The sequence below is a fragment of the Zosterops lateralis genome (assembly GCF_965231275.1).
Source record: "Zosterops lateralis genome assembly, chromosome: 1".
NCBI classification, from domain to species: Eukaryota; Metazoa; Chordata; class Aves; order Passeriformes; family Zosteropidae; genus Zosterops; species Zosterops lateralis.
The window spans coordinates 64,118,452-64,134,956 of NC_139762.1; the positions used below are offsets into that span (position 1 = coordinate 64,118,452).

General features: G+C 38.1%; 2 protein-coding genes across 7 annotated transcripts in view; one reads left to right on the forward strand and one right to left on the reverse strand.

Annotated features, from left to right (window-relative positions):
- LOC310917663 (uncharacterized protein) overlaps positions 1–16,505 on the reverse strand; it is a 133,062-nt gene that overhangs the window by 79,738 nt on the left and 36,819 nt on the right. The window lies entirely within an intron of this gene.
- CAP2 (cyclase associated actin cytoskeleton regulatory protein 2) overlaps positions 1–16,505 on the forward strand; it is a 68,496-nt gene that overhangs the window by 21,605 nt on the left and 30,386 nt on the right. For all 5 annotated transcript variants that reach the window (XM_083876045.1, XM_083876046.1, XM_083876042.1 and 2 more), the window contains one exon: positions 11,289–11,366. In XM_083876045.1, coding sequence (XP_083732171.1) covers positions 11,289–11,366 — 78 coding nt within the window. The remainder of the gene's footprint in view (positions 1–11,288; positions 11,367–16,505) is intronic.

Genomic DNA, 16,505 nt, shown 5'->3' on the forward strand with positions numbered 1-16,505 from the left:
TTTAAGAGAATATTTGAGTCAACTGGCAGGAAACCAGTTTTTCTTGGTGGTTTTCCAGAAGAAGCAAGACTTAGAGGCATAAGAGTTCCACAAGTTGAAAACCACTGCGTCAGCTTAACCAGAAATCCTAAGGTGATAAAATTACATGGATAAAAGAGTGAGCCATGTAAAGAGTGAGCTAAATCACAGATGGCTTTAGAGTGTGAACCACCTGCAGTCACAGCCACAAATACAGTGTGAGTGTCTCAACGAGACTGTTGCAGAGCCATTGCCTGGGACACTTGCTGGTGTGAAGTCAGGAGAAAACTCATTAGGGAGGGTTGGATATATGGAGTTGGCACAAAGCCAGGGTCTATGAGGAAGCCTTGGTAAAGTAATCAGACTTTTACTTTTCTCTCTGTTTCAAAGCAGGCGAGGATCTAGAGAGCATCTCAGGCACTCAGCATCAGTGAGTTGTGTAGTTCTCACTAAAGCAGTAATTACAGCAGTAATTTCTAGCGAACCACTGACAAGTTACACTTTCTTGATCCATCAGAAAAAACAAAGACAGCATCTTTGCTATTGACATCAGCATGAACCTCTTGTGACTGACAATTCTTTTTGGTACTTGTAGTTCTTATTTCTCTCTTGGAAATTATGAATTGGAGTAGTAACATAATTTAAACCCATTTGTTTCAATCTAAGAAATACACATCCATGAATGCTTTTTTCCCCTGTTTTATTTTTTTTTTTTCTGTTTTGGGACACATGCTTGAATGATGTCATTTGTTGCTACAGGCTATGAGTAAGTCTTTTATTAATTTTCAGTCTCATTCTTTCTGAAGGGCACGTGTACACTCTTTTCACTCATCTGCCTCCCCATCCCTGACCTGCTTTTATTTTGCTAGCTGGTTGCAACTGTTTTGAGTGTATAGAAATGCTGGGCTTGGAACTGAGAAGGCTGTTCATTGTCATCAGCAAAAAAACCAAACAATGAGCTCAGAATCTGGCTCTTCAGTCAGTTTCTAGTAAAAAGGAGTTCAGTGAATAATGAGAATTAAGCCACAAGGGAAACCAGTGTGCAGTTTGAATGTTGTTTTAAATAAGCTGGGAGTGCTGTCAGAATGATGAGGGTATAATGTGGCCACAAACGTGCATTGCCTCTTTTTATCCAGTATGAATTGCAAGATCAATATGGTCACATTTCTGAATGTTGAAGAGTCCATTAGGATGGATTGAACCATGTCACTGCTAACTTCTTTTAGTCTACTGACACCCAAAAATTGAACTATATAGTTCCACAATTAATCTGAACTGCAAAGCAGTTTAAGTATTGGTGCACAGTTTCATAAGTTTAATTATGTGTTTTACTCCAGAGATACAGTAAAAAGATTATTTTAGGATTTTTATATAGAACTTTGAGGCTGAAATATTTCTTTCATTTTGCTTTAATACGTGTTCTGTTTAAAAAAACCCACCTTAGTTCAGATCTGCTTTTCAACCACATCCTTGCCTTTCTGAGAGGCTGAGGCTCCCTCTCCAAGTACATGTAGACTTTTGTTATTTAGCACTTCTGAAAAGGAAGATATGGTCCAGGTGGGAAGAAATACTAAATATTATTATAGATGTCTGAACTTTAAGTTTTGAACTGACTTCCATGTTAGCAAAATTTTGTTGGGGGGCTGGGATTCTTTCAAGGTGATAAAAATTGAAGTGAATTTGCAAGGAGAAAAGTAAAGACACTTTTAGCCTTTGAGTTGCTTTCAGGGAACTCAATGGGACTAGCAGAGTGAGGCGTGTGGGCAATGTCACCAGTTGTCTTGTCGTGGGTGGGAGGCAAAACATACAAAAAGCCTTTTCCATATAAGAACCTATTTGTCCAAACTTTCTCTGTAAAGATAGTACAATTTCTTAGAAATTAGTGGATCTCCAGTCTTTATCAGGCAACTTGTCAGACAGAGAAAGTCAAGAAATCAGTTCTTCAGAAGGGTGCTTAGTGAACACTGCTAAAAGAATATTTATGAAGTACTGCCTCAAGAAGTGCTGTAACCTTTTTAACTTACAGAGAGAAGCATCTGAACTTCCTAGAAATTTGTATTTATTAAATCAAGGACACATCTATGATGTCCTAAGGCCTGTGAAATTGTAGTCTTTTCTGAATTTCCCCTAGTATGGATTTGGACCTTCATTGAGAAGGGCTTCTGACAGGATGGCTGGGGATAGGGCATGGGGCAGCCTCAGGGTCAAAGCAGCCCATCAGAGAAATAACCAGAGTGCCTGAAACCAGCACAGGAAAAGTGTGTTTGTGCAGATCACAATGAGACCTGCAGGCTCCAAGATCTCTGTGGTTCTCTGATGTGCTGCCTTACAAGATGCGTTCCATGGAGGAAATGTAGGTTTGCTTTTCCTCAGGGAAATGAGGTCTTTCCACAAATAGTTCCTCAATGCTGGCAACCAGGTCCTCCAAAGAGCTCAGATGTTCACGGGAAAGAAAAAAGGCACCTGAACTTTAAAAACTGTTGATCTTAGTAATAACAAAGTTTAGACTTCATTACTTCAGTACATTGTAGTTAGTTCCTGTTTATTTGAAGAAGTAATGCACTTTTTCAGAGATGCATAATGTAGCTCCAGCTAACAGGAGAAAGTAGAGGCTTCAAAGGGCTGTGAAACTTTAATATACCCCACTTTCTGTTCTTCAGTGAAATTCTGAACTGAGCTGGTTTCCCTTTGCCATCACTCTCACAGAAACCTGCTTGTTTTTGTAGGCTAGTCAGGATGAAGAGCTGTAAGAGCTCTCTCAGGAAGACTGTGACCAACTTCCTCCCTGTGCGGTTTGGGGTGCTTTCTGTCTACTTTTCCTAATACAGATTACCCAAAAAAATTACCACTTCATCATGGCAGAATCCTTGACATGTGATACAAAGAATGTTCATATAATGTTTTTACTTAAATGTATTCCCCCTAGAAAAGCCTTTTACCTCAGGAGTCCTGGGTTATTTAACAAATTTGAGGCAGGTCAAACCCCACTTATCACTGACTGCTGTGACTCATACCCCAACTCTCATAAAATACAGTATTGACAGTCTTTGGTTACTCCAGCCAACAGTGGTGGCCTGGTATAGATTTTAGTGATGCTTCCTGTGGACTGGAGAGAAGCCATTTGTTCTCACGGTGTTTTTCTGCTTGTTTTTAAAATGTTTGGCCCTTTTCATCTCTTGTTTGTTTCTATGGTGATCATTAATGATCTATTACAGAGGCAGAAAATGACAGCACAAATCCTGCACAGCTGACAAACAATTTTGTGGCTGTGTCTGGTCTATAGAGAAGAACCAGGGACCAGGTGCTTAGATCTAGATCAGGTGCTGCAGTGTGACAATAGCACCTTCTACTGATGTGGAGGCTTTTAAATATAGATCCATGGCTGTGCGTGCTGTGCAGTGAGATGGCTTGGAAATCTCCATCAGGTGACTTTTGGCCCTTTGCAGAAGTCTGCGATGGAAATGGCAAACTCAAATTTTTGAACATTTTCAAAACTGCTCAGAAAAGAAAGGCATCATAAATCCACCAACATCTGACCACATCTGAAGTAATGGGTGGATTTTTATTTTTGCACACAATTTTCAGTGTTTTTTCTGTGTTGAATCTTCTGGAATCCCTAACTATCAGTACATTACATCTATTTTTGGAACTTCTGTGTAAAAGTTGAAATGAACAGAGGTCAAGAGAGTCGTAGATTTTTGGCTGTTGTCAAAGAGATTAATGAAGAATTTATGAATCTGGAAGATAAAAAAGCAGCCTGAGCTTTAGGAGAGAATTAGCTAGTCAATAGCTTTGGTCTGGCCTTGTTCTTCCTCTCTTGTGGGTGGCAAAGGTTATTTGAGACGCTTTTGGAGAATATGATCTCCTATTGCTTCACTTGGCAGTAATAAGTAGCTACAATGGCCCTAAAGCAAAATATTTTTATCTGTTTGAAGCAGTGACAGATGAACAAAATAATTGACTGTTTCTGCTACTAATATTAATAATTAATTAATTAAAAAGGCAGACATTTAAATAGTATTCATTATGTTTTAAACTTGACAGTCCCTTTAAATCAGTCAGGAAAACACATGTCATTCAAAACTGAGAGAGTTCAGAGGAAATTCTGGAACACTGTGACAACCTTTATTGGTGCAAATGGTGCAGAACGTATATATTCTTTACCCAAAGCAATAATATTGAAAAAATTGTAAAAACAACTATTGTGGCTTTAAATATCCCTTGACTCCAGTTCATCTGTGCAGTTCATGTTTCAAATGGAGAGATAAAATGGCAGCAACAATTTACCCCAAACTATTCTTTCCCTCTTACATCATTAATTAGCACTAAGAGATTTTAAAGAAGAGTATGGTTTGAACTCCACCAGAGGTAAGAGCTCTGAGTGGTTTAAGTCACAGTGAAGCTTACTAAATGAGTAAAGTTAATGAACTGAGAAACAAATGCTACTCTGAAACAAGTAATACTGACCAGTACTGTGCACAGTTACATGACAGTGTTTAATACTCTGGCAGATATAAACCATCCAGAGAGACCAGGACTGATACAGGTGATAGCACTGATTGGTACTGTACAGGCAGTAGCAATGCTGAGAAATTTTAATAAAATTTCCCTAGCATAGTCATAGCCATGAAGGCTGAAAAACACCAAAAACCCTCAGTACAGGGGACAGCTGATTTGTGGTAGTAAATGTATCTGTATGAAAATAGAAAAGAAAATATCTCAGGTAGTGTCTGGTTCTGTCAAAACTAATGGCAAGTCTCCCACTGACTTCAATTTTGACTTGAAATTCAACCCTGTTTTCTGCATGGACCAGTGAGAGAAAGGTGACAGTTTTTTTTCTTTTTTTACTTTTTATTTTCCAGAGTAAAAAGTGCTCTGTTTGGAGATCTGCCAGTGACTCTTTAAGGCTTGGTCCAGTTTTTAAAAATCTCTATCAGCCAATTAGCTGTTCAAAATAAATACGGTCTATCTATTTAGCTGGCCTGGATAGTTTCTATGGCAGCCCCATCTTAATTTAAACTCCATTCTTTTTCTGTTCCTTTCCTCTCCCTTCAAGCCAGCAGCCACTTCACCACTTCACTTTGAAGAGGCTTTTGAAAGCAAAATGTAAAAGACAAACTGTGTCTCTTCCTCTGATAGTGCTGTCCCTTTTAGAGAAAGGCTGGGGTCAGTGAAGCTCCATCTGTAGTTTTCATTTGCTGAAATGAAAACTACAGTCATTCATTGTGTCTTTTGCTAGATACAAAGGACCCATAATTATTTCTGCAGAAACTACATTTTGAACTCAGGACCACTAAATCCCATTTTTCCCTTGTGTCCTCTTTACTATCTAGAACTGTATTTTGACTTTCTAATTATCTCTGTAAATGTTAGCATGTATAGATATGCAGATGTGTAATATTCTCCAACAATGGAAGTCCAGTGGGTTCTGATACTTACACTGCTTTTAAATGCTATGACTTTGAGGAAATACGATATTAAATACAATAACATTCGACATATTCAATATTATAAGGTCAGTAGGGTAATTTTCTTGACTAAATTTCATTAGGAAATTTTATTTTTGTTTCTCTTACTTCTATTTAGCTGGGGATTTTTTTCAACTAGTGAATTTACATGTAACTTGAGATCTGAGTGCATGTGCCTGTTTGTTCTTGTAGCTTGCTTGGCACATAAATAATATTTATCTATATTGGTACTTGGATACCAGAGTGATGGTCAACTTAGATTGAACAGAACATTTAAAATTACAAAGAGACAGATCCTAAACCCACATGTGCTCTGGAGAACTGAACCTCAGCAAAGCAAACTGGAAATTTAAGCTTCAGGTCCAGTGCATCTACATCTACTCAGTTTGAAACAGTGCACATTTGAGTGGAATTTGTACTCATGCTCCTTCAAACAGGTCAGCAGTGTTGTCTTTATTAGACATCTCTCACAGAACCTCTGGCAATTTTTCAGGCAGTGGCTTCTGACAAATATCAGAAGTTGGCATTATGTTATGACAGAGAAGGTTAAACCAGTTGCTATTTAAAAGATTATTTCTAAATACATGTGGTTCCTCCATTAACCTCTGCAGGCTTAACTGAGAAGAGGCCAGTCCGTACTGTTACTGCAGAGGTGACAGAGAGGTCACTTGCTGTAGTCAGCCACAGGTTTCCACAGCATGGAACTGGGCTGTCACAGCATACCTGTCAAACCTCAGCTCTTCCAGCCATATCAGTTGCCTGAGTCAGCTGTCAAACACACCTGAGGTGAAGGATTAAGATGCATTATTCCATACTCTACCAGCGGGGAAACTGGGGTGGTGCATGGAATGCCACATGGTCCTGGAATTCAGGTCCAAAGTCACAGCCATCTCCTCCAACCTCTAGAACAAATTACTAAAAGCAGAGTAGAAAATGCTTTGAGGAATTTGCTTCCTTCAAAATATTCACCTCATCTGAGGATTCTGTCTGATGATTGATGTGTCTCTGTGTAATCCCAAGAATGCCAAAAGGATTACCCAAAGTTTTTAGATGTTAGTTTTCTATTGCTCCAAAATATTCCATTTTTGTCTGCAGGTGGATGTGTGCAAGTTGGTGGTGTACTCTACTCTGATAAATTTACTGATGGTTCCTATTCTATTTTCAAACAGTCAGGCTAATTGAATATAAGTGAAAGAGTTTCAGCTGATTTGTTCTGTACCAGTCTTTTGTCTGAGACACAAGTTGTTGAGAAAGATCGCCTCTGGTGCATTTTCATTCATTAGTCTTTGCTGGTTTTGGAGGGATCTCAAGAAAGAGCCACCTCCTTCCAAAACTGTGGTGCTGCTGCAGGCTTGTTACACAGCCTGGCTGCCAAGCACAAGGAGGTAGCAATGAAGTGTCACGTTTGAAAGACTACAAGAAAGAAGTGGAATGGTGATAGACTGAACTAATGCATTCTTAATGAGAAGAAGCTCTTCTGTTGCTTTGAAGGGATGCAGAGAAAGAAGTGCAGCATGCTCAGAAGCAGTAAAACTCTGAAAGCTGTTTTTAATGCTGTTGCAGAAAGAAGGAAGTCACTGTGGCAGAATTCTTATAAAATTCTTCTTGTCAAATGCAAATACTGTGTTAGTATGATCCTTTGATTAAGATTTACATTTAAAGGTGAGAGATCTGGCTGCTCGGATCCCTACACAGTTAAAAGCTCTTGGGACTGGATAAATTTTGGGCACATAGCACAAGCCTTGCAATCAATATACAGTCCACTGACAACTGAATGTTTCAAACATCTTGTAATTAAATTTTGGATAATGAAAAAATGCAAGAAGCCACCATTTAAATGTAGCACAGGTAACTCAAAAGAGTGTTACCTATGGCTTGTGTGCACTCAATAGTGCAAGATTTCTTAAAGACAGTTGCCAGACATTTTGAGAAAGTGGCCTTGGCCACACTGCAGTAGAGAATGAGGAGTAATACAGTTCTGGAGGAGAAATGAATCCTGATTCCACATCCGATAGCAATTTTCGCACACATATGAGGCATCGTCAAAGAATGTCAGTCTTTCAGGAACATAATTGTGTATCATCCAATTGTCTTTCTCCAGCTCTGACCAAATTCCAGTGCTTCATCAAAAAGAAATGAACAGTAAGACAAGAAACCAGTTGTTAGTTTGTACTCAGAGTGGAGAAAAAAAATCCTCTTCAGCCTCCATAGTGACCACTGGGATCCCAAAAGTGTGTATTTAATGCAGTATAGACAAAGTGCCAGACAGACACATTTTTCAAACCTCACTGATGTTACAGCTCAGTATGTGTTCAAGAACTCAATAAATAATCTTAACTTTCTATATCTAAGGATTTTTTTCTCATGTTTATGATCTGTTTGATCAGCATTTAAAGCTCTGTCTTAAAATAATGCTGCCTCTGGAGGAATTTGAAAGATCCCTTCTGAACTTCACCTTTTGCATTGTTGGAAATCTTATAAATTTGAGACTGCATTTACTCATGGCCCAGTTTTCAGACCTGTGATTATGTGCTGACACTACCATTTTCTGCATTCTCTATTATTTGCACTGTCTATGAGAAAGAATTGTCATATCTTTCAGCCGCTCGCTTGCTAATAAAAATAAGTGAAACTCAAATTTTATCTTTGTGTGACAGATACTCATTGCTTTAAAAATCCAAGTAGGTTGTCTCAGCATCAACTCTGATTTAAGCTTGTCTTTTAGGTGACTGTGTGACTTTTAAGTCACACAGGTGACTACTGTGTTAATTCTGTGCACAAAATTCCAGAGGAGATTCTCTCCAATGGTACTCACACTTCAGTAGATCTACTAAAAATATTTTGCCACATCTGCTGTAGAACTGCATACGTTCTTTTCACAAAGCCACCTTCCTGGCTTTTATACTTGTGTTTTCCAGTCTTCAGCATTTCCAGTTAATCAGTTCCATAATTACACCCAGAACTACGCATTGTTTTAAAGGGGCAGCAGGGAGGAATGCTAAATTTTAACCAGTTCATATTATCTGTGCCAACAAAATTGTCTTCCTCTTCTTAAATGATGAGTCCTTCTTGACTGTGTTAAAACCTCCTAACCTTGGGTTGTCCAAGAATTTCATGAGTGCATACCTCATTCTTGCTCTTATGACACTAAGAAACATACTGATTGGTCCTAAAAACAACTAGCAACTTTCCTCCTCTCAAGTAACACCGCCTGTAATAAACCTTATTATTGCCTCTGCTTATCCAGCTGAAGAATTTTTATACTAATTTGTGTCATTTCCACTCAAAGTATGAGATTCCTGTGAGGACCCACAATAAGCATTTTATATGTTACCTAGACATAATAGATCTGACACATTATCCTTGTCTAAGAAACAAAGTAATGATTTCAACCACAGGTAATGATTACAATCCCATTGTAATTTCTCCTGTTTTTCATTTTCATGTGTTTTAGTCACTTGTTTCAAATCTGGTTTAAATGTTCACAGTGCCAAAGTCAAGCTAACAGTCATGATATCACTTGACACAACTTCCCTCCCTCTTCTTGGGCATATTTGCCCAATCTATCATTGCATATTTCTGTCATCCAGTACTATCTCCAAATAATATATATTTAAAATCTTTTCTACTTGTGCTTCCATCTGCCAGTGTCTTCAGTAGTCTGGAAGAATGATAATATGGACCCAATGATTCTGTCACTGAGCTGCATATATTTGACTTCCCTTTCAAATGGTGTATTGATTTCCCATCATTCTCCTTAGCTACCCTTTCAGTATCTTCATGTACATCAACTTCCTTGAAACTGGGGAAGACCATGTTATTCAGCAACAGATAATCTGTTCATCAAGAATAATGTAAACATGTCCAACTTGCTCTTCAGAGAAGTGTCAGGGCCTCACTTCATTGCTTTATTTCTTTATTGTTCCAGTAGATAAAAAATACATCTTTGTTTTACTTTCCCATGCAAGGTACTGTTTTAAGAAGCCTTTATCCATCATTCCTTTGCTTGTATGTGTTACAGTGCCTGAAGAGAAGTTCTGCTTGATAATCCAGGCCTCCTCTCACTCTGTGTGGGTTTTGTACCTATTCTTAGTATATTGCTTTAATTATTTGCTCTTTAGAGACTCTAACCCTTTCCTACAATTCCTCTCTCCTTCCCAGTGCACACAGATTATTTCCCTTCTCAATGTAAATCCATCCTTTGCTGCATTCAAATTATTAAGTTCCTCAGACCAGTCATCTTCTTTCATTGACTTTTCTATTTTCTAAAAGTATGCCTTATACCAAGCCTTAGTTACAGATTTATTTTTGTCCATCTTGCAATCTAAGAAGCACTGAATTCATTCATAATCATTTCCTCCTCAGGAACATCATTTTTTTCTCAGCTGCTTTACAAGGTTCTCCTCACACACAAAAACCCTCCTAAGCTTAAAACAACCCACACATTGTTGTTTTATGAATTTCTGTACCAAAAAAACAGTAATCTGAAATGTCTAAGAATATCTAAACCTTGCTATTATTGATGGTATTTATGTCTCTGGCTGGAACATTTAAGTTTCCCTTATTATTTATTTCTTTATCTATTTATAGAGATGATTATACCCTTCCAAATCTCAGCCTGTCAGACCATATTATCCCTTTCTCCCCAAATACTGTCCAAGCTGGGTCTCTTTTACCATCTTCCTTGCAGTGGCTTTCATCCTAACAGATTATGTTTTATTCATGCCATCACATTTTAAGATGAATAAACACAATTTAGCTGTTTTACTTTGCTACAACATCAAATTTCCTGACTTTTATGTATTTTAAGTTCCATCCACATGGGTCTGTATATATAATTTCCTTGTTTTCTTTTTAGATTGAAAAAAACCCAAGGAAAAACAGCATGCACTTCCCCACCCTTTCACAAAGAGAATATAAATGTACCTATTCATATTAGGTTAAGTTCACAGCATTTGGTTTGGTTTTTATTTAGCAATATATACTAGTCATGAATAATTCTTTTCCATACCAGTAATGCTTTCTCCTAGTCACTACTCATCCCTCTGGATGAGGTAGAGGTGATACTGGAATACTGATTCAAATCAATGTATATTGTTTAGAATGTACAGAAAATGTGTAGGGTTCAAATAAATGAAAAGGAGCAGAAATTTGAACATTAGTAAGCACCCAGGAGTGTAGAGATTTATCACCCATCCAAACTGGTGACATGTAAGCATACTGTCAGGTGCAGTTTTAACCCAAATTCTAGAGCTGGAAAACTGCCCAAAAACCTTCAGCCACCATCTCTCATGTCCTTCGGTCTTAGAGTGTGCCCACAGATCACGGGCAAGGAATGAATTACAGCATAGTCCCTCAGCAAATGTTCCAAGCTCTACTCATCCTGAACATCACCACAGCCTAAGCTGCAGTTCAACACAAAGCTTGCAGATTGCTGTTCCCAGTGGTAATAAGTTCTTGCCATGCACTTGGGTATAAGCATCACCATTAAAATGCCTAGACGTACTCTGAAGTGTTAAAATTAAGTCCCTCTGTGACTAAATGTAGGAATTATAACTAAAAGCCTGCTTATCAACTCATTTTATTTCCTCTCTGAAGAAGACTGGGAATTTAACCTTAGGTGTAAAAAAAAATTTATAGCTAAGCTAGTACTTTAATACATTTCTTCCAGTCAGTGTTGCTGTGATTTAGATGAGAAGCAGCAAGGAAGATTTGAGCTGTCACACTTGACTTTCAGCTGCCACGAAGAGGCACTGGAGGTTACAGGCTAAGTTTTAATTTATATTCCTCCTTTTGTTACAGGCAGAGATGGTACGTGCTGCTTTCCAAGCGCAGAGATCTTTCTTGGTGTTAGCATCTCAATGTCAAGAGCCTCAAGAGGTAAGGAAAGTGACCTGCAGCTTCAAGAGGCAGTGTATAAAAAAGCCTGTGTTCTCATATGTTATCGATCCTGCATTTGCTTTGTTTGCTCCTTTAGGGGTTTGCTTTCACTTTTATAAGCATGGTGCTGTAATGATCAGAAAGCCATGGTCCAGGATTAAGAACCTTTTCTGTACCAATGCATATAAGATCATTTGAAGCAAGCAAAGGAGATGTCCACTTCACAGTTTTAAGTGGGATCAGTCTTTCTCTGGAAGCTGGAAATGCCATGGAGCAGAATGGCTATTTGCCAGCCCCCCAAGGATGATATGTGGTAGACACTGAAATCAGGTATGAGCTAGTGAGGGCAAAACCAATATTGGCCCATACACTCAATATTCCCCGAACTGAGGTCAGGTTAGGCCAATTCTGGAAGGGAGGCAAAGCATTTTGTCAAGAAGATGAAAAATAAATTTTTATCATATTGATTTATATACTTGTTTTAGTGGCAACTATTTAAATCCTCCCCTCACTATAAAGCTCAGGGAAGCTGTGGAGTTGTTATGAATCTCATTTGTAGTTTCTAGAAGGCTCAGGGCCAATAGTACTGTATAATTCCTGGAAATAGCAATCAGGTAGCTCTTCTGTGGGAGCACCCTTGAACCTTTCTCCTTGGAGTATGCAGAGAATTAAGTGTTCCCTTGCATAGTCTCATTATTGCCTTCAGTTCTGCGTTTTTCCACTCGTTCACTGCTCCAAAGTGCATTAAAATCCATTTTTGCAGATCAGAACTCTCTGAACATGGTATAATTTACTGAAGTTTTGCTGTCACTATTGTTCTTAGAGACACAAATTAGTAGTTTTTCTAATCAGTATGTTTTAATGGCAAGGATACTCAAGGAAAATAATAATAATAAAAAAAGCCCATAGATAAAGGGTAGACTTTAAAGTTCCAAGCAAGAAGGGATCAGTTGTTTTTCCAGCTGTCCCTGATCTCAGGGAGTAAAAGTGGGTCACGACTCACACAGAACAGGCAAAATTCCCATTGGTACAGGCCTCGAGCAGTCATTTATATTGCCTGTGAATACAATTGCATCCAGTGGCCCACAAAATTTTACATGTTCACAGGTAAAATATTCCCCAGTGAACAGTTTCTGATGGCCCATAATGCAATGCAGTGTTGTGAAGTGTAGGGATTGTCCTAGCTCTGGTACAAGAATAAGCCATAGGTCTTGGTCTGCCCTCCTGTGCTGATGTGTTATCAGTGGGATTTTCTCTACTTTTCCAAAGAGAATGGTAAGGGCTTCTCCCTACTCCTACCCTTACAACTTTCTGACCTCAAGTCAGAGGTCAAGTTTGAGATTTTTCAACGGTAAAGTTTAGAAATTTTCATTTAAAAATGTCAACAAAACATGTTAAAAAAACAAACAACAAAAAAGAGTAGAGGTAAAAAGCGATTCTCCAGCAACCCAGAATGATGGTTACAGAAGCATTAAGAAAAGCAACAAATAATAAAAACCTTTTCATAAACATCACCAGAGCTCGCCATCCATATCCATATGTCTTCATTGTACGTTCTCAGGCTTGCATAGATTTGTGCAGCTTGTTGAAGGCAAGAAAGTACACTTTTACCATTTAACTACCCTTTAGCACAGAGGAAGTGCCACATGATATATGGATACACACCATTCCAAATTTAAAATACCAGGAATATTACAGACTACAGTTTCTTTTTATCAGTGAGAGCAAACCCAATCCAGTTACTTAAGGTTTTTTAAGACTGTTAGCTACACATTTTTATAGACATCAAAACACATATTGTTGTTCATTCTTTTTCTCTATCTTGCACATATTTTTTGCACAGATACATTCAATTATACTATGGACAGATGTGAAAATAGTTGAAGGCTACCTATTCTGTACAAATTGATTTTTTTCCCCACTGCAGAGAGAGATGGTTCCAGGCATTAGGTTTTTTATATCTCCATCACAATGAGGAAAAAAAAATTCTATTGTAAAGTCACATTGGTTAACCATTTTGAAAAAGCTGGTAATCACCAGCTAACCCAGGAGAAGGAAAGAAATAGGCATCCTGCCTCTGCTCCCCCAGGACCTTATTCCTGTGATGTCATCTCAGCTCTGGTTGTATTTATAGCCTAGAGCCATGGAGTCAGTGTGGAATCCAAACAGGAAAGCTGATCATTAGTGTATCAGAATGCACAGAGTAGAGAAAAGCAAATGAAGATGACAGCATATCTATAAATGCAAGAGAAAAGAGAGTAATTCTGTCATTCAGCTGTCTAGACTGTTTGCTTTATAATGTAAAGCTGTGAATGAGCCAGCGAGTTGCGATTATGGCATAGCAGCTTTGTAGACATTCAGAGACAGCGGTGTGGAGACTGAGGGGATTTACTGAGTTCCTGTCATGTTGGGATGTCATACATGGTGCCTTTAAAAAAAAAAAAAAGAGGGAGGGGAAAATGCGCTGGAAAAATAAATTAGCTCAGCTCTTGCAGCTTACAAACTAATGAAAAAGGAATTCAAACAAAAAGAAAGCTCCTATATCTATAATAATCCGTGGATATTCTTGTGCTCAGCAGAGAGAAATTTATATCATCAAAAAGTGGTATTTTTTTTCTCTCTATGAAGTCCTAGAATTCATTTTGCTCTTTAATTTGTCCTACGAGTGACTAGCAAACATTTTCAAACAGTCAAGATTGCTAAAAGTTGCTTTTGTGGAGTTTTGCTTCTTGTTAATAATGTTATTTTTTCCGTTTGGAATCTGCTGCAGTGCACAGCCTTTATTATCTGTATATGTGAAAATAGTAGGAGCCAGGAAGGTAATTCCAGCTGGCATACCAATCTAGCATCAACTGCAATAAATTACTTCACAGAGAGCATGTTCTGTTACTTTTTATGGTCATGTTCTATATTTGTATGTGCAGTGGAAGAGATCACATGACAAAACCACCAGTTGATATTCCTGTTTGTGTATGTCCCAGCTAATGGCTGCTAGATAAAGGCTCATTCAGCAAGATGAGATTTTTCAGTCCATCCACTTATTAGAAACTATTATCTGATGCCAAACTTGAAAGGTTAAAACAAAAAAAAGTCAGTTATAAATTGTTTACTACTATAAACAGTATAAGAGAATATATGAGTGTATTAGAGACTACAGAGAAGATGGGAAAATAAATTAGAATATTGCTGTAATCTGTGAGAAGTTGTTTAAAAAGCTATTTTGAGACCATATGTTTACATGTTACTTCGGCTATTCAGAAGACTGGTTTTAACCTAAACCTTCACAAAACATTTTGAAGTAGCTTGGATCTTAATTTTCTATTTCCCACAGTCTAAGCCAAATACAAATCTGACTGAAATGTGTTTTTTATTTCATTATGTAATAATTTAAAAAGTAATTAGTGTTCCCGAGCAAATTTATCTGTTTAACAACTTTTTCTAATCTGCGATCATGAAATACTGATCAGTGCTCAAAGTCACTGCATTAAATTCTTTGTGAACGGTGAGTCATACTGCCTTCTCTTTATGAGTTGTTATATTTTACTTTAAAAGTTTTAACAGATTTAAGAGTTGCTTTGAGGGCATGAGGAATCCATTGTTCCAATACTGAGAACAAATTAATGAGATTATTGTTTTTGTGAATCAATATAAGCATATGCAGGATGAGTGTGTTCGTGGTAAGAAGTACTACAAACAGATTTAAATGACAGATGCAGTTCAGACTATAAATGATTACATAATTTCTCATTAGAAAAGAATGCTGAGTTCATATGACTGCCAAAGCTCATGGATTTAATTACTAACATTGTGCAGACAAACATTCCAGTTAAATACCTAGCTTAAATATCCAGATCCTGCACACAGGTGGGAGGAGAGGGGTGGAAAAAAGTGAGAGGTAAAGGAGAGCTTTCCCTTTTTTGCCTAGAAAAGGGACATCTCACTGCACCTCACAGAAACCCAAGAAACTGTATTTGAATTTAGACTTAGAGCCATGAGAAAAAATCCTTCTGTTTTTATTTTTTATAGCCAAAGAAAAAGAAAAAATCCCACCCTATTGTAGGATTAGAATAGTTGTGGCATAATCTTTGAACAAAGGACTCATTCTCAGAATTTTTATGTAGAAATCAAAAGATGAAGATTCATAGTTCCCTACTCTCTGTCAGTGTGGGATTGCTCATTTTCTTCCCTTTCTGTTTTAAAGTACTTCAATAACAGGACTCCTGGGACTTATTATTCTGCATTCTAGCAGGATTTGTTTTCTAATTACCTTGACTTGCTTATGTCATTCCATTTCCCCTTACTTTTCCTCATGCTTACTGGGATCACCCTTACTGTTTTCTGAAAATATGAACAGTAGGATACTCCTCACCTTGTTAATTTATTACTTTCTTGTGCCAAAGAGTTTGGGCTGAGTTTTGCTGCCATTCTCTCAGCTGCCTGACTGCTGCAAACCTGCTCCTCTGTGTCTAGAAATAGCTTGAGGAAGAATTTGGTTCAATCCTTTTAAGGTCCTCAGGCCTCAAACTCACAGAAGGTGCCAAGAGTGACATGGACAGAGCCTCAGAGTCTTGAGCTCGAAAGGGAACCCCTTCCCCCGGTCCTGTTTTCTGAAATCTTGCCAAACTGTTGGCATACTTCTGTTATCAGCAAGCCTACAACTGTGACGTGTGGTCACAGCCGCAGGGATGGACCAACAGCTTCCAGTCACTAACCCACTGCAGTGCAGAGTTCACAGGCTCATTTTTTGGATATTGTTGCAAACTCTTACTCTGTTTCACATCCAGATGGCCCCTGACACCTGTTACCTCATAATTCTGTCTCAAAATCACTCATCCGAATTTTATCAGCCCCAAACTCATTATATTTTCATTTTATAGGATCGTTTAAGTTGGAAAAGATTTTTAAGGTCATCAACCCAGTACTGCCAATTCAACCACTAAACCATGTCTCTAATCACCACATTTACACGTCTTTTAAATACCTTCAAGGATGGCAGCTCAACCACTTCCCTGGGCAGATTGTTCCAGTACTTGACAACCCTTTCAGTGAAGATTTTTTTCCTAAGCTCCAATCTAAACCTCCCCTGTTGCATCTTGAGGCCAGTTTCTTTTGTCCTGTCACTTGTTAACCTGGGTGTAG